This window comes from Myripristis murdjan, chromosome 1, assembly GCF_902150065.1.
Source record: "Myripristis murdjan chromosome 1, fMyrMur1.1, whole genome shotgun sequence".
Lineage (NCBI taxonomy): Eukaryota > Metazoa > Chordata > Actinopteri > Holocentriformes > Holocentridae > Myripristis > Myripristis murdjan.
The window spans coordinates 31,705,208-31,726,450 of record NC_043980.1 but is presented as its reverse complement, the minus strand read 5'-3'; the positions used below and the strand labels follow the sequence as shown (position 1 = coordinate 31,726,450).

General features: G+C 42.9%; 1 protein-coding gene and 1 non-coding gene across 8 annotated transcripts in view; both read right to left on the bottom strand.

Moving 5' to 3' along the window:
* The window catches only part of htt (huntingtin), a 51,665-nt gene that overhangs the window by 9,086 nt on the left and 21,336 nt on the right, over positions 1 to 21,243 (bottom strand). For 4 of the 7 annotated variants that reach the window (XM_030053378.1, XM_030053614.1, XM_030053538.1 and 1 more), the window contains 41 exons: positions 20,983 to 21,129; positions 20,135 to 20,255; positions 19,836 to 19,981; positions 19,417 to 19,604; positions 18,996 to 19,219; positions 17,921 to 18,047; positions 17,706 to 17,830; positions 17,028 to 17,138; positions 16,719 to 16,796; positions 15,244 to 15,467; positions 15,062 to 15,140; positions 13,404 to 13,565; positions 13,265 to 13,320; positions 12,980 to 13,128; positions 12,625 to 12,761; positions 12,397 to 12,513; positions 12,110 to 12,232; positions 11,666 to 11,922; positions 11,213 to 11,355; positions 9,392 to 9,620; positions 8,897 to 9,038; positions 8,183 to 8,362; positions 7,183 to 7,359; positions 6,930 to 7,006; positions 6,405 to 6,540; positions 6,090 to 6,212; positions 5,680 to 5,887; positions 5,304 to 5,449; positions 4,755 to 4,932; positions 4,533 to 4,634; positions 3,897 to 4,081; positions 3,625 to 3,751; positions 3,301 to 3,404; positions 2,787 to 2,941; positions 2,555 to 2,694; positions 2,362 to 2,447; positions 2,100 to 2,230; positions 1,798 to 1,930; positions 848 to 1,003; positions 443 to 633; positions 21 to 135 (listed from right to left, as the gene is read on the bottom strand). In XM_030053378.1, coding sequence (XP_029909238.1) covers positions 21 to 135; positions 443 to 633; positions 848 to 1,003; positions 1,798 to 1,930; positions 2,100 to 2,230; positions 2,362 to 2,447; positions 2,555 to 2,694; positions 2,787 to 2,941; positions 3,301 to 3,404; positions 3,625 to 3,751; positions 3,897 to 4,081; positions 4,533 to 4,634; positions 4,755 to 4,932; positions 5,304 to 5,449; positions 5,680 to 5,887; positions 6,090 to 6,212; positions 6,405 to 6,540; positions 6,930 to 7,006; positions 7,183 to 7,359; positions 8,183 to 8,362; positions 8,897 to 9,038; positions 9,392 to 9,620; positions 11,213 to 11,355; positions 11,666 to 11,922; positions 12,110 to 12,232; positions 12,397 to 12,513; positions 12,625 to 12,761; positions 12,980 to 13,128; positions 13,265 to 13,320; positions 13,404 to 13,565; positions 15,062 to 15,140; positions 15,244 to 15,467; positions 16,719 to 16,796; positions 17,028 to 17,138; positions 17,706 to 17,830; positions 17,921 to 18,047; positions 18,996 to 19,219; positions 19,417 to 19,604; positions 19,836 to 19,981; positions 20,135 to 20,255; positions 20,983 to 21,129 — 5,935 coding nt within the window. The remainder of the gene's footprint in view (positions 1 to 20; positions 136 to 442; positions 634 to 847; positions 1,004 to 1,797; positions 1,931 to 2,099; positions 2,231 to 2,361; positions 2,448 to 2,554; positions 2,695 to 2,786; positions 2,942 to 3,300; positions 3,405 to 3,624; positions 3,752 to 3,896; positions 4,082 to 4,532; positions 4,635 to 4,754; positions 4,933 to 5,303; positions 5,450 to 5,679; positions 5,888 to 6,089; positions 6,213 to 6,404; positions 6,541 to 6,929; positions 7,007 to 7,182; positions 7,360 to 8,182; positions 8,363 to 8,896; positions 9,039 to 9,391; positions 9,621 to 11,212; positions 11,356 to 11,665; positions 11,923 to 12,109; positions 12,233 to 12,396; positions 12,514 to 12,624; positions 12,762 to 12,979; positions 13,129 to 13,264; positions 13,321 to 13,403; positions 13,566 to 15,061; positions 15,141 to 15,243; positions 15,468 to 16,718; positions 16,797 to 17,027; positions 17,139 to 17,705; positions 17,831 to 17,920; positions 18,048 to 18,995; positions 19,220 to 19,416; positions 19,605 to 19,835; positions 19,982 to 20,134; positions 20,256 to 20,982; positions 21,130 to 21,243) is intronic. The other 3 variants (XM_030053458.1, XM_030053871.1, XM_030053704.1) reach the window with 1 other exon arrangement.
* Positions 16,508 to 16,640, bottom strand: LOC115369267 (small Cajal body-specific RNA 14). Its single transcript, XR_003929153.1, has one exon.

Here is a 21,243-nt window from a genome sequence, read left to right as displayed (position 1 = left end):
CTTACAGACACATTGTTTACCTGTATAACTCCAGCTGTGAACTCTGCTCCTACATCCAGAGGATAGTTTTCCATCATGTAGAAGGCAACTGCACACATCACCAGCACATGCTGCTGGTTATGCAGGTTCACGCAGCTAAAAGACACAGAGAGAGGAGATACACACACGCAGTAGATTAAGTGTAGAGGCTAGATATTCAGTGTGAGAATAGTGACGGGTAGCACCTATTGGTAAAGAGTTGCACTGCACTGTTACTGTCACCTAATTAAGGAGAGTGAAATTAACTGATTTAAAGATGCACCTGCAGAGCAGGGAGAGGAGGTCAAACACTGACATTAAACAAAGTTGCTCTCTGAAGCTTTCATCATTAGTTCAGCTCATTAGATGATGAAATGGGTGTCTGAGTGTGTTTGTGTTAGAGGGAGAGAGAGAGAGAGCTCACTGAGCGATAGCCCTGAGGTTGGACAGCAGGTACTCAGAGACAGTGGGGATGAGCTGTTTGGCTGTGTCATCCAGCAGGTCACACTCCAAGACGTACAGAACACCATGCAGAGCCCCCATTCGGCTGGGCAGATGAGTGCTGCGCAGGGTGGTCTCCAACAGGCGACACACAGGCTCTGCTATTGCTTTGTCCTGGAGATATACAAATACTCAGTACATTCAGAGGCCAAATATGATGTCAACTATCACCTTAGAGGCAAGATACACTTTTACACCCAACCAAACAATAACATCTAAAACAATATAAATTCCCCATCAGTTACAGATCATATATGTGTGTAAATATGACAAAAACACAAAGCTACCGCTACCCAACCATCCCCCTCCCTCACAAAGCCCTGCTCACCATGCCCAGTACGGCAGCAGCCTTGCAGATAGCAGGCACCAGGTACTGATTGAGGATCTCATCCTCTGGGGGGTGGAGCTTCTGCAGCTCTATGAGCGTGGAGAACATCATGTCAAACTGGTTCCTCTCAGTGAACAGGTCCGACACTGCCAGCAGCTAAACCACAAAACAAGAGCGAGAAGAGGATGGAAGGTGAGGAGAGAGCCGATTCAACACTCACAGGAAAATATAAGATCCATATGACAATGCATTGTTCTCAAGTGTCAAAGTATGGAACGTTTTTTAGCTGGGGAAATAACAACACAAAGGCAGTTGTATGTACAGCTGTTCAATGTTCAACATCTCCACACTGTCATATTGCCCAAACAAACATCTCCAGTGGCCAATAATCAAGCATAGGGCGAGGCAGTCTGTGGAGCAGCTCCATTTGCTTCACATTTTGAGTAAAGCATTATTTTAAGTTAAACATTTGTGCTAAAAAAAACAAAACAAACAAACAACAACAAAAAAAAACAGGCTAAACTACCCTTAATACTTTTTACTCACTTAAAGAGGTCAACAATGAGGACAAAGGCTTTTCTCTGCTGATTCAGCTAATGGTTGTTTTTAAACCCTCTTATTGAATAATTTTGTTGTTTTGGCTAAGAGCTACATTGCAAAAGCTACACATTACTTTAAAAAAAAAAACTGTAGAAAACCTCTACACTGGCACTGACTGCCCATCATTTATGTATAGTGACAATGACTGAGCCACCAGGACAACCGAGCACTTGTTTCATTAGTCTCTGGGTCCCAGAGTGAGACAAACTGGGCTCAAAAAAACAAACAAACATTACTTTCCAAAACCTTAGCTTGTTAAAAAAATATTCATTGGGGAGAAAATGGCCTCTTTAAGCATGTAAATTCACATCAATAAGCAAGTGACTGAGGAGATGTGCGTCTTTGCTCACCGATCGGACCACCTCACTGATGAGCACCACAGGGGTCCTCCTGTTACTTGGGGAGCCAGGGATCAGCCACTGGCTGTAGAGCTCCAAAAGGAACTGAGAACATGAGTGAATGTCCACACCTGCGCGATGCTTCCTGAAAGGACAAACACAAACAATCACACAAACACACACACACACACACACACACACACACACACATACAGTCAACTCAAGGTGTGAGCATGAGTTTCAGTGTGTATGTGTTGAGACTGGAGAAATGTGTGTAGTGAGTGCACAGAAGAATGTCTGTTTCTGTGTCTGACCTAGAGTTGATAGGAGAGAGTGGTGGGGAGGTGGGGGCTGGAGTGTCTGTCTCATCTTCCTCATCCTCACCCCACTCTTCCTCCCTCAAAGGAGTGATGTTGTTACCTAGCCACACTGAGTGGATGGATACCTTCAGAGGGAGAGAGATGAAAAGTAAAATATACATTTAGCCATATGCTACTCAAGTTGTACTGCCATTACCAGAGAACATAGTGACACTTTGTTCCTCCAGTTTCATTTCATCCATCATCTCTCTCTTACCTGTCCCAACTTGTAGTCCATGTTACCCATCTCCCTCTCTGTGTTGATCTGAAGCAAAAGCTTCTCATGGCTAATCAGAGTGCCTGCTGAAACACAAACACAGTAAGCTATGATAAAAATGAAACAAATTACGGCAGTAGGTGTCAACAAAAAAAACGTTGGGGGGTGCAGACGGTGTGTGAATGTGTTTTACCAGCAGAGGCTGCTGACAGTGAGGGCACAGGGTCCCATGCATGGTAGGGGTGGTGTGTGTGGACATTGTCTCTCTTGGACACCAGTGCCTGAATCTCTCTCTCCATCTCACCCCTGATCACAGCCAACTTCCTGCCAAACCTGGACACATGTAAAACAATAAAGCTTTAGTATTATCACATGCTTGTTTAAGGGGCTGCTACTGTCCATATACAGAATAGTTGTGTTCCTACCGAGTATCCAGGGCCTTGAGGCTCTTGTTGCGAGGTTGCTGCTCCAGACAGCTGACTGCAGGATTGCCCGCAGTGGGCAGGGTCATGGCACTCAGCACCAGGCTGGTGATGGCCTGCACCGCCAACACATTCAACTGAGTACGCTCCAGATCCTCCTGGGTACAAACAAGAAGATATTATCAGAGACAGGAGGGTAGAGATGTAGGAGGGAAGGGAGAGGGAGCAGAGGTTTAATGAGGTAATAGAATCCAATACTTACTGTAAAGTTGAGTGTCAGGGATCATGACATACAGAAAGCTTTTTATGCATGTGTTCCTGCTGCATGTGTGTATGCACACTTGTGTGTGTGTGTGTGTGTTCTGATCTCAGTGAGCAGCTGTGAGTGTGGGCATGTCATTTTCTATGTAGGCAGCTAGAAGCGGTTTGTTGCGTTTCTACTCATTGTATTCCGCAGACCTCCTTAACCAGCAGCATGTGTTTTATGGTGTGTGTGTGTGTGTATATCTGTGTGTACCTCCTGCTGTGTCTCCTCCTCCTGGTCCATCGTGATGGGTTGGGTGACCAGCACCCCGAGCAGAGTGGCCCAGGTCTCCTCAAACTGAGTCCTGCTGCTCCAGCCTTAAAACACAGATAGACACATTCAGACAAAACACAACAAAATGCTTTATGAACAAAATCAGACATATCAAAATTATGTCTTCATATAATGAAGACTTCACTCTTTGAAGGACTCATTCCAGATATGTAGTTGTGCAATTGATTATACACATCGACAACAATCATTTAGGCATGTATCAAGTCATGAAGGAAAAGCCTGTCTGTGTGTTTGTGGCTGTACCCAAAGTGTTGATGCGGTAGAGGAACTCTCTGAAAACATCCTTTTCCTGAAGGAAGTCCACAGGAATCTCGGGCAGTGTTGTGCCGAACTCTCCTCCTGGTAGAGGGGACCAGCCCAGTTTCCAAACCTAACACACACACTTTGACATGAGTGTATATAAAAGCCTGTTTGTATCAATAGATTATGTGGGTACATACAAAGGGCCATGCAGACATACATATTATACACCCAGCACATTGTGAGCACAGCAGATTTCACACACAAAAACTGACCAGGGGAGGTACTCGTGTGTAGCTGTTGACCAGAGGCAGTCGGGACAGGCTGATTACAATGTTGCGTAGGGTTGGTGTGAGAAAGGCAGGAATGTCCCTGTTTCTATGGTGACCCAGTGCCAGGACACTCTGCAGACCTTCCACCAACTCCGCCATGATCTCACACGCGCGCCGCTCATATGTTTCTGCAACACACACACAAAAAAGGACTTGCCAGTGTATTTCCTGTCATGTCTTCTCACACAGCAGGGATTACATGTCAAATGTGCTCAGGGAATAGGGTTCGGCAATAAGGACAAATGTCCCAATATCAATATTGTGACAAAACTGTAGGCTTCGCCCTCGTATTAGGTATTTAAACATGACTTTTTTAGAAAGACTAGTAATGCAAATATGAAGACCAAGCAGGAAGAGGCAAATTACAGACAATAGAGCAGCTAGAAAAGTTTATTACATTAAAAAAAAAATTGCATCTCATTACTATAATGCAGCCTTTAAAACCAGAAGACAACACTTGCATCATAGCGCAATATTACAATATCACAGATGTTATCTAATCTCATACCACAATTTGATATAATATTAATATATCACCAGCCCTGCTCATGAACACCAAAAAAGCAAGTGAATACTCACTGTCAGTGTGTGCTGAGTCTACTTCATTGCATTCAGAGTCTCTCTCTGCCTCTGTCCTCTTCCTCTCTGGATGCATCAGCTGACTGCCAGGATGTACAGCCACTAGGGACACCAAACACACAAATTTATACTTTGATCATGACTCAAATGAAATGCTGAAATTCCAGTGCATCAGTAACAGATCAGTACTAAATCACAAGGAATGTACAAACACCTTAATACCTGCAACAATGATGAGGCGCAGACAGTGGATGAGGGAGCAGGTGTGTGTGGTGTACTCAGGCATGGCAAGTTTGTTCCAGATGCCGGGCTGCTGCAGGGCCAGACAGAGGCAGGACAGAGCCCACTGCAAGTCCACACTCAGGGGCAACGAATCCTGCAGCAGACGCCACACTATCACCTGGACAGAGATGAAGACACACAAGGGAGTAAACAGGGAAAAGAAAGCACTTGCAAAGAAACTGTTTAATGAATGAGTACACTTTATCACTCCACTTTGCGATTCAAGACGATGAAAAAGTTGTGTTTTTACAAACAAATCCTTTAAAAATGTATCTTCACTATAATGATGGTAGAAAGAGAATTAAGCTACTTTCATAGATAAATTGAATCCTCCCCACTTATTTATTATTCATTTTTAGATATTTTTTCCAGAGCAGCTAGACTCATTAAGGACAGCGTCAATATACCTTAGCTACAGTAAGACTCAGTTTCAGAGCACTCTACAGGCAAATTAATTAATTAGATATGTTTGGTAGTTGGGTGATTTACCTCAATGGCAGTGCAGGTGAAAGTGGTGATGAGGTGTTCCTTGTCAGAAGGAATCTGCAGTGTTGAGGGCAACTGGCCTGTACTCAGCAGGTACTGAGACAGAGCTCTGCACAGCGACAAAACCCTGGTATAGAAACCTGGCTCGCCTGAAACACAGACATAGGCTGTCAATGCTTTCACAAAGATGACCTTGACTACAGTTACATGGAGACAGAAGACCACTACTCTATTACTACAGTCACTGTGCAAGTCGCACTGAATGCCATACTCAGTTCTGACTTTTTTTTTTTTTTTTTTTTTTTAGTTTTTCTGACTTCTACTACATTGTAATCAATCTTTCTCTCATTCACCCATTGCCCCTCCCTGCCTATCTCACCATAGATGTCACCCAGCTGCTCCCAGTGAGGCTGGGGCTGGGAGGGTGGCAGGAAGGACTGGTGTGGGACAGGAAGCAACCGTGTGACCCCGGCCAGTTGCTCCAGAGTCACCTGCAAGGCTGTCTCCAGTAACAGCGACCCCTGCCCCCGTGCTAACCGCTGCATTCCCATACTTAGGCAGGGACACAACAGGTTAAGGTTGAACTCCTGGGGGGAAAAATAACAATCAAAGAGGGATATTGAGAAAAAAAAAAATTAAACTTGATTGTGTGAATACAGAGCGAGAGAAAGTGATGTAATCTATTGTGTAGGAAAGTCAATAATTTCGAAGATTTGTGTCCATCTTAATCCACAGTTTGTGTGTGTAGTTGCAGGTGTGTGTGTGTGTGTGTGTGTGTGTGTGTATCACCTTGCAGCTCATGATGCAGGAGAGATCAGAGGGAGGTAGTTTGGTAAGGAGTTCTGTTGTCTCTAAGAGCGAACTATCACCATGAAGACAGCACTGAGACTTCACCAAAGCCACATACCACTCCTAAAACAATCAACCCAAGAAACTCATTAAGACATTATGCATTTCCACAACAATATTTTGACCCTGGCCCTTAGGCCCTACAGTTTTTTTTCCACCATTTGTGAGCACCAGCAAAAATTGTTCTCAAATATCTGTGTTCAGCTCTTGTGCTTTTCAAGGTCAAGATTCACACCTTCTGCTTTCTTCTCTCACCTTATTGGCAACGACTAATTCTGGGGCAGGGGGTGGGTCCCCATCCAGGGGGTGTGATGTCACCGGAGGGGCAGGGCTACTGGTCTCTGCAACAGTGGCTCGGAACCTGTCCAGCAGGGAGTAAAACCTCTGATGCCTGGAACAGAAGGGGAAAACAAAGGAAATGATATCACCATTTGCTTGATAACAGGTGGTCTAGTACATTGGTAGAGACTAAGAAGCTGCATCAGACATCTAGCACCTAAATGATTAGCACCATGGAGTCCTATGGAGAGCTGTCTGAAAAGAGCTGGCAGTGGGAAAAAAACTGAAATGTGTAACTACACTAAAAACAAAGCTATATCTGAAAAAAAGTACAGTTCATAGTTGCATACCGAAACAGTTATAAATCAAACTACCTTATCATTCCCTTAAACCAAACAGTATGATCATTTGTTTTAAAATTTGGGCTAAACCTTCCTGTGAACCCAAAGCATTTAAAGCTATATTTTGAGACTTAAGGTAAGTGCTATGGATGAGTGTTACCTCTGAGCCAGGCCACTGGTCTGGAGGTATTCCTGGATCCTGTCCAGTTCCTCCACAGGTAGCTGGGCTATACTATTCTACAGGGGGGAAGAAGAGATCAACATCTAATTCACCATGAAGCAGAGGAAACTGAAAAGAAAGGCTACATAAAAGTGAAAGAAGAACATCAATCTGCACTTTTATCTGTAAAGCCTGGGGAAAGATGCAACGATGGAGATGAACTGCCCTCACACAAGTGCACACATATACACACCTGCAGTGTCTCAGCCAGCAACATCTCCACCCTGCGGCAGGCCAGTGTGTCCACCATGCGAGCCAGGACCCTGAAAGGCGTACTGAGCAGTTTGTCAACATACAGCATCAACAGGGAGCCAGACTGGCTCAAGTGGATTCCCTCCAAGCACTGCAGAGTTTTCTTCAACATGGTGGGCTACAAGAGAGGAGGAGAGGCACTATAAAATGTTTGACCAGTGGCTATCAATATCCATGTTTATACATACACTCAGCAGCCACTTTATTATGTACACCTGCCCATCTAACACAATTCAATACAACTGTTCCACCATAAAGTTTCCTTTTATGTGCCTGTAATCCTCAGGTTTTCTTTTTGGCACAGTAGTAGAGGTGTCAATTCAGTTATTATGTTTGGCATTGAGCTCAGAGTTAGTGGTGCTGTTGTACTGGACATTTTATTGAGGTGTTTCTAATATTCTGCCTCCCTCATGTATATAAATGGGGAGGACAAAAAAGTAGACACACCTCTCAATATAATGTAATCACTACAAGACCTCTGCAAACTACAACCTCAATAATAAACATAATTACTAAACATTATAAACTTTCTTAAAAAGGTAGAATTTATGGCAGAGCTGTTACACTGAACTGCATTAGATTGTGCAGGTGTACATAATAAACTGGCCACTGAGTGTATATTGTATGGAAATAAAACAAAATATATGCATTTGGCTATAATCACAATCACTGTATCTTCAATTACTGCAGCAGCCCTAACCAATCTTCATCAGCAGGGTGGCTAATTTGGTTGGAGGTAAACTAGTGAAGATGTGTATGCTGGGGTCCCTTGTTAATAGTTATTCTTATGATATTCTCAGAGTGGGGAGGAGGAATGGACAATCTGAAATAAAGAAGCATATACTGATTAAGTTTAACTCATGAAAGGTGGTAGATTAAGAGAATGAAGTATTCATTTGAATAGGGATGGCAGAAAGACAGATAAAAGAGTATATTCTCACAGTAGTAAGGTTATCACAGCGGGATTGGATGGCCTGGATGAAAAGGCCGCTGGCAGCTGAGTTGCGGTGCACAGCACTGATGAAATCCTGGACTGGAGGCTCATGGGAAAGGCTGATAAGATCCCGCACATGGTTGACAATGAGCCAGGTTAGATGCTCCGAGTCATGGAGGTTCTGGCACTAAGGACAAAAAAAAAAAAAAAAAAAAAATTAGGGTCATTTTAACTGTACACCATGTTAGTGTATCAATATGATGAGTATGAGAATGCTTGTGTAAGTGAAATGAAAGGGAGAATGAACGAACGCCTATCTCAGAGACAAGTATTTATTTGTATTTTGTGATATTTTACTCATTACCAAGGGAAAATTCTCTTTTCACTTGCTCACACCACCTCCACATAGGAGTCAGAATATAAAGTCAGCTAGAGAACAAAGCCCCTGGAAGGATTCAATGTTTTTCCTCAAGGACACTACTGTAAGGAGGGCGTCTTCTGTCACAGGGGTTTAAGCACAGTCCTCCCAGTTAAAAGGCAACTCACAACGGTGGTGCTACTATTCTTCCCCAATCTTGAAAAAACTCAGGGACAAGTGGTTTGATCAAAAAACTGCCAAAAGGTCCCCTGGAATAATCTATCATGGTGTACTTATGATTCATTCCAACAGTACAGCTGAAAGTTATCTCATACATTAAAATACATTCTTAATGAGTCTCACCACATAGTCACAGAAGAGGATGAGGGCCCCCCTGCGTACAATCTCTCTATTGACCATGGCTAACCGGGACTCAGGCTTTTCCTCCTCACCTTCCCCTGAGGAGTGGGGGCTCAGCAGCTTGGTACATGAGAGGCTGTGTCTTCTGATAGGGGGAAAGGGAGATGGAGGACAACAGATGAAAAAAGGATGGGTAACATAAGCCATTTGGTGAGAAAGACATTCAATTATGTGGGTGGCTGTATCCTAAGTGCCTCGCAGTATCAGTAAAAGTGATTAGTATTAGCATGGGTGGTCCCTGGTGGAGCTGAATCCTTAACTCTGGCAGGGTTAGTTCCACGTTCTACCAACTGTGCTATACTGCTGTATCAATACAAGAGTAAGAAGTAACAAGAGAAGAAGATGTTTTGGACAGAGGGAAGTGAAAAGGAGAGACTACTTTGTGAGTGAGAGAACATGCCTGTACATTTATGTTCTTTCCACAATCTCTGTCCTCACCTGGGCGTCTGATGCACCTCAGCCCACCAAGAGTAGTTGGTGTAATTAATAATGAGAAGGACCTGGCACCACAGCAGCACTAAGGGTGGGTGGGTGGTGATCAGACACTGCACCATGCTGTTCAGGCCCTCCAGAGGATAGAAGGAGCCAGTCTCAGGGCTGTCCTGTCCACTGGCACCCTCGCCCTTCAGTAGGCGGCTGGCTGCAGCTGTGATCCTGCGGAACATTCCTGAGGGGAAGAAAGAGGGGAGTGGGGGTGGTTTTGGGTGGCTGTCATGTTACCTAGGGAAAAACAACTTGAACCCTCAGTGGACTGCTCAAAGATCATAATGCAACAGGATGCATTTGAAATGTTTCATTATATAATTTAAACAGAAACTCAACATTAAAAACACATTAAATAGGAAACTTCCACTGCACTGCCCCCTAGGGGTTGAAACTTCCAGGTAACACACAAACAGTGACGTAGCAACAGGTACACTATAAGGACAAAAGTATTGGGACACACCTCTTAATCATTGAATTCAGGTGCCTCATTCAGTCCCATTGCCACAGGTGTATAAAATCAAGCACCTAGCCATGCAGTCTGCTTTACAAACATTTGAGAAAGAATGGATCGTTCTAAAGAACTCAATGAATTCGAGCATGGTACTGTAATGGTACTGTAATAGGATGCCACCATTGCAACAATTCAATTTGTGAAATTTCTTACCTCCTAGATATTCCATAATCAACTGTAAGTCGTATTATTGAAAACTCAGCCACCAAGTGGCAGACCATGTAAAGTTAACAAGCAGGGTCATCGAGTGCTGAGGCGCATAGTGTGTAAAAGTGGCCAACGCTCTGCTGACTCAATAACTGACTGTGCCCCAGTGCAAGGGCACAGTCAAGGTCTTGTTGGCTGAGTTTGGTGTGGAAGAACTTGACTGGCCCTCACAGAGCCCTGACCTCAATCCCATCCAACAACTTTGGGATGAACTAGAATGGAGACTTTGAGCCAGGCCCTCTAGTCCAACATCAGTGTCTGACCTCATAAATGCTCTTCTGGATGAACGGGCAAAAATTCACACAGACACTCCAAAATCTTATAGAAAGCCATCCCAGAAGAGGAGAAGCTGTTATAGCTACAAAGGGGGTCCAACTCCATATGAATGCCTATAGATTTAGAATGGGATGCCATTAAAGCTCCTGCAGATGTAATGTGTAGGTTGTGTTTTGTGTACATTTAATTTATACCCTGAGCAATAACCAAACTATTTCAGAAGGCTTTCATTTGGGCAGACTCAAATCTGGATTGGTGAGGGTCACCAAGACATCATCCACGACACGTGCAAACAAATCATGTATTCCATTTGTCAAACTAGAATCCCTGTTATTTTTCTATCTACTCTGATTGCTTGGGCAAGTGGCTCAATACAAAGAGGGCAGCGCTTAAGGGCCTCCCTTGGCAATATCCCCTCTCAAACGGGACTGATCTGGCAAGATCGCCATACATCATTGTACTTTAATCCAAAATGTTGCAGCACCAAATACAGATATTCCCATCTTATAGAGTCAAAAACCTTTACGGCATTCAGGCTAACAACAACAACAGACTTTGCATTTATCCTTGTTCATACGCTCAATCAGGTGTAAAGCACGTCTAACGCTGTCTTGTGTCTGCCTACTTCTAATGAATCATAGAAATAAGAAATAAGTCTTGAAATGTTTCAACTCTTGAAATGGCACTGTCTATCTCCGCATGTTTCACTCAAACTCCAACTGTTATAATGTGAATATCAACTTTTGTGCTACTCCATGATAACGTTCACATATGCTCACCACTTTTGAAGATGTGTATAAGACACATAAGCAATGTGCCCAGCTGCTGGCAGTAGAAGGTATGTTGCTGTTCTGTTATGTCCACTTTCACTTGTCTGGAAGAAATGTCATCCAGCAACACCCCTACTAGCTGGAGCAGGAACCTGGAGGGACAAGAGGAAGTGGAAGAGAGAGAGAGAGAGAGGAGGATGAAAGGGAGAAAGAGTATGTAAAAAGCAAGCCAGGGGAGAGAGAGAAAGAGAGGAAAGATATTTTGGGTGGGTGGAAGAAAAAGGGATGTGGATTAAACAAGGTGTTGAGAGAAGATAGTTAAAACTAACCAAAAATGGTAGGTTTAAATATGAATAGGAATAAGATAAAAATTGATGAGAATGACTAAAAAAAAAACAAAAAAACCTTGGAGAAAAATTCTTACATTTTGACATCTTAAGCAACTCTCATCTACTCACTAACCTCGCAAATGTCTCCTCAGGCAGGGCTTTTGGTGCCTCACCATTGGGTTCTTGGTTACCGAGGTTTATGGTGGGCGGGTCATGTGGGGAGGGGCTCTGCTGTTGGAGTCGGCGTATGATGTGGCAGGACAGGAGGTGGGGGGAGAGAGAGAGCTCATGGATTCGGGACAGCACAATGTCCTCAGTGGACTGGGAGACGAGGACCCTGAGCACTGCCAGGATTCCTGAGACCCACAGTTGGACTGTGGCCACTGAAGTCTGGAGGAAGGTTTAATGTCAGTTCAACAGACTTTTCATCAAACATTAGAAATGTTGCCATTTTCCATCTAGCTCCAAGTGATATTTGACATTATTTTAGAGGATCTCGGTCAAAAAGCAGGTAAGACATACTGGCCTGTAAGAGATAAAGAGAGCTAACAAACATGTCATGGTATGTGTGTCTCACCATGGTGCCTGGGGTAGTAAACATACTCTTGAGCAGCATGTCTACAGGCCTAAGGGAGGAAGGCGCCACAGTTTCAAAAAGAGTGTTCAACACTCCCAGCGCTTCGGGAGAGTCTAGGTGCATCTGTGGGGACATAACGCATACTTTCACAATGACGCTACAGTGTTCAAATGATGCCTTTTCCATGGCCGGTATTTATCAGTGTGTTGAAATGTTAGATTTTTTCTGTTCAAGATTTAAAATTTATGAGATAACATGTAATTAGTCATAAACATTTATATACACACCTGCTGCTTGGCAATCATAGGCAGAATGACATCAGCAATCTGTCTGGACAATCTCTTCCACTTGTCCTCATTCTCTTTATGACACTGCTGCAGTACCAGGATGAACATCTCCAGCACCTTCACCACACATACATCAAGGTGCATGTTAGGTAGAGAAAAGGTTTAGGTTGCCCAAAATACTCTCAATGTATGGAAACTGTATGTCTATGTGTATACGTGTGAACATACCTGGTGGTACTGAATGAGTCTTAGCAGCATGGAGACCACCACCTCTTTCTGTGTGTCCAGCTCCTTGCCTGCGTCAGCTTTGTTGGAACCTCTTAACACAAACAGGTCATGGACTATTGGCTGCAAGGCTGGAATGGCTACAGAGTCAAAAAGGGAGGGAAATGGTAGTTATTTTGACCATTCATGTGTCAGTTCTTGTACTTGTTTCTCAAAGAAAATCAATTTAAAAAACAGGAAAATTGGGACAACATTTTACTGGTCTTTGACAGACATACCTAGTCGTTAGAATCAGGGAACGAACACAAGAATAGGAAATGAGTGTGTATGTTATGTGCACTACTTGCGTTCCTCTCACCATGTGTGACAGCCTTCCTGCCACTAGCCATGATCCCATCACAGAGCTGGATGATCTTAGGGATGCTGATGATCTGCTTGGAGTGGTACCGTTCATAAGACAACAGCACCAGGAAGAAGAAGATATTGGGAACAATGGCCTCTGAATCTCTGAGGAAAAAGACAACAGGGTATTGCTTAGTTCGCATGAGAAAGTGGAAGCAAGCTTCAGCCCCTTAGACACATATTGTTTTCTATGTCTGCCACTACTCACTGCCCTTCCATTAAAAAGAAGAAAAAAACTTGCCTGAACTGGCCCACTTCAATGTACTCGAACTGCTTGAGGACAAATCCTATGAACACCTGAAACGCAGGAAAAAAAATCTCAGCAAGTGAGCAAAGTCTATCGAATTGTTTGTGTGTCTGTATGTATGTGTCTATTTCACCTGGTCTGAATCCAGCAGGCAGTAGTTTACTCTGAGCTGCACAAGCTGGGCCAACAGGTCCAAGACTTGTCGCTGCAGAGCCACAGAGGTGCTGGTGGTGTACTGCTTCAAAGCTTTGATCACCAGTGGTTCAAAGAGACGAATGTGGTTGTGGATGGCATTCTGGTAAAAAACAAACAAGTATGAAACCACAGTTTGCAGAACAGTGTTTTAAAGTGTGTGTGTGTGTGTGTGTGTGTGTGTGTTTTTAGATCTAAGAAAAACATTTCAGAGTAGGTAACGGTCCACTATACTCAGATCCACCACTGATGTCCCTAAAGGCTCGTTATTGGGCCCACTTCTATTTTGCCTATGTCAATGATATGCTAACCACTTGCCCTAAGATAAAAAGCCAAATTTACACTGATGACACAGATATGTGCACAGCAGTATAAAAAGGAAAGCTGTAAAATAATTCAAATATCTTGAAATTGTGATAACGTTTTCTGTCAAAACTGTCTGGCAAAGACAGTTCATAACAGTCAAGCAAATTTCAGATTCCATAATGAATTGCATGTCAATCAATGCTGCTAAAATGTACAGGAATGTCATGATTATGCCACATATAATTTGCTGTATACCAAGTTGGTCTAAGGCAAACAGTTTAATTTTGAAGCCACTAGAATATCTATAAAACCTGACACTGAAAACCCTTTATAAAGAAAACTTAAGTTTCCACCACTTACATTTTGGTAAAATATAACCTAAGCTGTGAAATCCTGATCAAATAAGCAAACTTTTTTTTGACTATAAAACTATACATGGCATGGCTCCTCCCCACTTAGTTGCTTTGTTAACCAACGAATAAACACAAGGCGGCCTGACAGTGTCACATAAGGGAACTGCATCAACTTAAAAGTGGTTTTGGTCATGCCTTCTAAGTAAAAGCAGCAGATGAATGGAGTGCTGCATCAGTCCACATCGGGGAATTCAACACCTACAGGTCATGTAGACCGTTAATATCATGGTATCAGATTATTAATCACTAAACCTGTCAACACTTGTTTGGGTGTCTTGCTCTGTTGGCTTGTTAAGTATGGGATTGTCCTAGTTTCTGTTTGTCAACATATTTTGTGTGTCAGCATATCGCATGCTGCTAAACTTATTGTCCTGTTGCTTGGCTTACATTAGGCTATTGTTGTCCAGCTGCTCATTTTGTCTTTACTTGCCGTACTGTAATCAACATTCTTACTGTTGCTCATGTCTGTCTTTGCCTTGTTGTGCTAAAAATTGCCCTGCTTTTACTATTGCTTGTGTCTGTTTTTGCCTATGTCTGTGTTTCTGCTTTTACTGTAATTCACGTCTTTCATAGTGAATTCATTGCTTTAACATGTTTTAAACTGGTTTCTTGATTTTAGGTTGTCTTTTGTAAATATTCCACAATTAGCCAGAAGGCTAGTTTTCATCTGAAGTCCCTGCTCAGGTATACAAAAGTGTTTCTTAATGTGTACTGTCCCTGAGAAATAAACTCAATAAAAACAAAAAGAAAATTCAAGCAAATGAGCAAAGACCTAATAAAATTGTATTTTACAGTAAACCAGGTAGAATTGTGAAGTATAATTTAGCTGTTCATGGGCAAACCTGAAATTGAAAAAAGCATATGAGGATTGTAAGTCTACCTTGTCTCCTCGGTGGCGTGTCACATTTGTGATGCTGGACCTCAGCTGACTGGACACTTTCTGCATCACATCAAACCATCTGGTAAAGAGATAAAATAGATTCTATCATGTTTTGTGTGTGTTTGTGAGCATGTATATTGGCTTGGGCGCATATTTGTGTCCAGAATGTCCCTACAACCCACCCAGAGGTGTCCTGCTCCTGCTCGGCCTGCACCATATTACGGAGACTGGCGTCAGCCAGGGCCTGAGTGAAGTGTGTGTAGGGGGCCATGAAGCAGTAGTGGTAGAGGCCAGGTCGTAGGCTGGATGAGCCCAGACGTAGAGCTTTACCCTGCGTGCGACTGGGTCCACTCAGGGCCCCTTCATACTGGGAGGCGAGGTTGGTCCCAAACAGGGTCTTCAACAACTACAGAAAGAGAAAAGTCTTGAACAACTACAACAGGACACAGAACAAAAGAACAGGCTTGTTCTAAATAACAGACTGATGCTGCCTCTCACTCGGAGATACTGTCAACAATGAAAACAGCTGACTAGAGTTAATATCTATCTAGTGGGATTCTCCACTTTACACTCAAGTAAGGAGTAAAAATAATCAATGTCTAGAGACTCGGTACCTTTTATCTCTTTTCCTTGCATCACATGAAAATATAAAATCATAAAATCGTAATGAAGCTCTGAGAATGTCTTTTCTTTGTACAGGAAATTCCCATTCACAACAGCTTTGTGTTTGCTCCTAAAAGATGCCTTTGACAGCCCATCTCTACTCCCTTATATGAAGAGGATTAGTGTTACTAGGCGTAGTCAGATAATACATTTCCATCCTAGTAATTCAGTGATTTTACTCCTATACAGAAGAATTTATGGGATTTGTTCTTTCCATGGGAGTATCAATTTTTTTTTTTTTTTTTTTTTTAATTAAATAGATCAAGACCGCATCCTCTGTCATTTCTATCTGGACTGACAGGCTGTGCTCACCACAAAGCAACAATATTTTGTGAAGAAATCGGTTACAGTAAGGAAACCTCCATGTGTTTTTTTGTCAATTTTGTCTATTTTCTGTGTTGAAATCTAAACTAGCCAGAAAAAAGTCTTTGCAGTTTCTGAAAATTAAAAAACCTTCAGCAATCCACAAGAGTAACATTGGAACAGATTCATTCTGTGCAATCTGAATTCAATAAGGTTATTCCATATTGTCTTGTAATTTCAGTTCCATTCTCACATGATCTACATGTCTCTTTAAGGACAAGTTTCCTGTTTTGGAACTTACTCTAAGTCTGCTCTACACCTGAAGATGATGCGAGACAATCTGTAAATAGGGCCTAGGTTCCAATAAAGTGAACTTGCACTTTCAAGCCAGGAAAAACTGAATGTTTCAAAAGCAGTGGGCAAGATGGAACTCGAGACTGATACCATGCATCAGACTGTGTGTGTGTGTGTGTGTGTGTGTGTGTATGGAACCATCGCACAGGGGAGCCAATATCTTTACAGGCCCTGTCGGCAGGAACCAGCCTCACTCTGTGTGGCATCGTGGTGGCTGCAGCACACTGCTCAGTGCCAGAGTCACAGAAAAAAACGCCACACACTACAAACATTACAAAACACAAACAAACATACCAAGGACCACAGCCATTAAGATGTAAACAAGCAAATTACTTACCTGTTGTACACAGACAGTGGCCATGGTTGGTTCTCTGGAGAAGCAGGACTTGAGGTAGCCCAAGATTTCCTCCACACACTAACAGAAAATATGGAGTCATTTATCTGCTTCCAGTCAATTTGGTTAATAGAGAGCTTATTCACTGACCTGTATTTATGAAACAAACTCAGTTCACTACTTTTTTCCATCTATGCACCCATCCATTCATCTAACACTCCTCCAATCCCTTCTTCTACAAATTGTTTTGGCTGTTCATCCGCTGTAGTCATCCATTTTCTCTCTGACACAGCTAATAAAAAACACCATTACCTTGCCGATGTCATGAAGCGTAGCCAGCTCCAGCAACTGGGATAGAACATCTAGAGTGGCACGCAGGAAACCTCCAAACTTCTCCTGGCTACTGTGGAGGTCCAGAGTCACCTAGGGGGACACACAACAAGTATAAAAACCGGTAAAGCGTGCGCACCATGTACCAGGGCTTAGTCCCAATCGCAGCGACCGGGGTTTGAATACGACCTCAGGTCCTTTGCTGCACGTCATCCCCTCTCTCTCTCCCCTGCCTTTCCTGTCTATCTCTACTGTGACTGTCAAATAAAGCAGAAATGCCAAAAAAAAAAAAAATCTTAAAAAAAAAAAAAAAAAAAAAAGTCACACCACAATTACTGCTACTACTAGTGATATGAGGTAAAGCACTTTTCTCTAAGTTAAACTGCAATAAAATCAAGGATGTACAAAAAGCCTCACTGAAAGCAGGCTTACAGTTCAGGCTCCACCAAATAATCAGTTAATTTTCCAATAAGATTTTGTGAAGCAGAAATTTAAAACAATTGGAAAAATATTACTTGCACCAACCCTGTAAACATTTGTGTGTTCGTAATGTATGTATAATTAGTTATATTTTGGATCAGTATGTGGCTTAATCCACATAAAGTATATTTTACTGCACATCATCGTCTTTGAGAAGCATGTGTGTGTGTGCATACTGACCTTGTAGTTGGCGTGTGTTGCTTTGAGGACATCATAGAGCTTGAGGTAAGGTGGCAGGTGGTAGAAGCTGCCAAAGGTGGTTGATTTGTTGACTGCAGTGGATCCTGTGCTGTCCGCTGGCCTGCCTGCTCAGAAAGAGCAAATGCTCACATTCATTTAACATTCAGACTCAAAGATTTGAACCAGTGTAAATGCAAGGTAAGGTGTGAATTTACCTGTGTTGACTTCATTGCTTTTCTTTGGGCTCATAGCAGTGGTGCTGGGCTCAACAGCCTCCTTCTCCTTGCCTTTCCTGCGTATTGGGCTGAGGGACGGGGTGTTTGCTAGGGATGGCAGGGTGGCCTACAAAAGGTGGAGACCATACAAAACCACCAGTCAATGCACCGGCCCTCTTATGTGTACAACCTGCCCTACATGTTGGAACTGTCATGTAAGCAGACTCTGATATCAATACCTGCCAAGTGTAACATGCCTGTGTAAATGCCAATAGGGGTCACCAAAAGTTATATACACTCTTTGGTCTGTGTTCACACTCGCTCTGACTTGCTGCTTATTATATGGGATCTACACAAAGTCATCTAAATTTCAGCAAACCTTTCCTCCAGTTTCCCAATGCAAGTGGAAACTGAATATTACTCCCATGTGGTGAACCATAGCAGGTCTAAGAAAACCCACAAGAAGAAAATGAAGACAAAACCGATTCACAATTCACAAACACTTGAAATCTATGTTTCTTTTTGAGTGTTTCACTCAGTACTGATTATGTACACAAAAATAGCATTGTCAACTGTTAGGGTGACAATTTTTAAGTGATGGCCGATATATTGATATCAACATCATGACACCAGATATCATCTGATATTTTATGTACTGTAATATTGTGACATGGCATTATAAGTTTTATCTTTTCCAGGTGCATGACATTAAAACGTGCTATTTTCTGAATATATTAGACTGTTCTACCTGTGCTATTGTTAGACTCTATCTACCCTGCCATCATAATCACGTTAATGATTGTTTATCAAAAATCTCTTGTGTAAATACCTGATGAAAGCAACAACAGTTATCAAACAAGACAATCACAATATCAGCGGTAGTGGTAGTCAGAGATATTTTGGTGTCTGATTTTGTCCATATCACCCAGCGCAACAAAATTATTCTTGTTAAGTTCATGTTTTTAGTTTCAAAGTGGATTCTTGACAGTGCTTGCAATAACTGATCCTTTAGTGATCACAACTCAGTACCACTGAGAGACACAGAAATCTCACTGTGATGCAATTTTTGAGTTACCTTAACTGCTGGTCCAGGTGGTGTGTCATCCAGCACATGGGCACAGATGTTGAGGATCTTCAGCAGGTGGGAGAAGAGCTGCTCCACCATGGCCACCAGGGGGCGCTCTGACAGGGCTGCCCAGGGCTCCTCCGCCTTACTGGGTGCTCCACTGGGGTTATTATTGCCACTGTTGCTCTCCTCCTCTCCTGCCCAGGGGCTGTGCATGCACTTTGGAGCCACAGCTGGGGACATTATTATGGGAATGGGTGAACAATAATGAGTTATCACTTTTGCCTTGAAAAAATTGAAGCTGCATGAATACTACTCACATTTTTTTCAGGATTAATTTTCTTAAACTGATATCTGAGCAATCAAGTTTATCAAGTCAATCAAGATCTTGAGGTATTATTTATGCTGTGTGTATGTACACACTGCCTACCAGCTAGCAGGTTGCTGGCAAGCAACAGAGCATCCTGGTGTGATGAAAGATCCAAGGGGAACCAAGCGGAGGAGAGCAAAGACAGCACCATGTTGGCCATGCCCACTGTCAGAGTCCTCCGCTCAGATTCTGATGCAGAGGAGGTGGTGGTGTTGGAGGATGCTGGAGCACTGGTGGCCTGGGATACACTGGAGGACAGGGACAGAGCCAAAGACACACAAAATTTCAAGCTGTATGAAGAGGAACTGAGATGAAGACAAAGGGAGACATCTTGTGTAGCCTGACAATGTATGAGAGAATGTCTACCCAGGACTGCATATATAATATGCACCTAGAGGGGATGTATATGTGTAGAGAGTGTGTGTGTGTGTGTGTGTGTGTGTGTGTGTGTGTGTGTGTGTGTGTGTGTGTGTGTCTACCTTAGGGTCCTGCCTCTGCTGCGGTTGAGGCTGGAGCGGGAAGCATGACTGCTACTGGAGCTAACGTAGCCACAGTGCCAGCCTGTGCTCCAGTTGCATACTGGGAAAGTGGAAGTCAGGAGGCACAGCGCCTCGCAGCACCCAAACTGCAGAGAGGGTAACAGACAGGAATGGAATTTAAATTAATGAATTCTGTGAAATTTATCTTCATCAAGAAAGCACAGTCTTACTTAATACTTATGAATAGCTATTATATTGAGGGGAAGTGAGTGTGTGATGGTGTGTTAATAAAAGCTCACTGTCAGGGCTCTGGAGGTAGAGGAGGTGAGAGCGTGAGATACGGCGCTGACAACTCTGGACAGGTTGTTCTCCAGCGTGACATCAGACACAGTGTGGGACAGGTTGTAGCCTCGGTATGTCCTGCAAGAGAGAACGAGGGCCAAAATTCAGCTCCCTAATGATGATGGACTGTGGTTTCTTCATGTGCTTCTGTATCCCCTTGCATTTCCATGAACTACTTGCTGGATTTCAAGTTTCCAAAACATTTTTAATCTCATTCCAGGCAGCCCTGATCACAGACACAGGGACTGAGGGATGGTGCTGAAACTGAGATGGAGATCAAAGAGTTTCTGCAAAGTGTAACACATTCACAACAAAGGAATAACTGACCAATAATCTTGACAGCTGTTACGATAGGTTTGAAAGCCCAAATGCTGTCTGGTTATACATAAAAGGAATAACAAAATCTAAGAACTGCAAAAGCAAAGACAGCAAATGAAGAAAAAACAAAAGCAAAGCAACAAATACAATGCAAAACATAAAAGGCAACATCAGATACAGTTAATCAAAGGCACTTACATAAAAGTCAGTCAGTAAGAATCCATTTTACAGCTGTAGCCAACTTAAGCTGATGGCAAATGCCCATTTGTCTCTTGTTTTTGTCTTAGCACGCTAGAAGACCATTCTTTAAAAAATTATGATGTCGTTAAAAAAAAAAAAAAACATAATGAAGTAAAATTGTACAGTGTAAAGCTGCTAAAATCAAGGCATGTGATGTTGTGGCTCCTGTGATTCTCAGCTGTGATTTCCAAGTAGATTCTGTTTGAGTGAGAGATCACGAGTGTGTGCCTGCAAAGCATGTACACACCTTGTGATGGCGCTGACTGTGAACTGGGAGGGTGGTTGGGTCTCATGCATCAGCAGCTGCAGGTAGACAGAGCTCTGGTCCCTGGCAATGGCCACCACTGGGTCCACCTGGCCCTGGTCACAGTCATAAAACAACCTGGGCACCAGCCTGAAGAGAGGGGAGGAAAAGGGAAGGGTAGGAGACACAAGTGTAAAATGTTGTTTTAACTATTTACAAAAGTTGAAGGAAGCACTGCAGGGCTCTAGTAGCTCATATAACAGG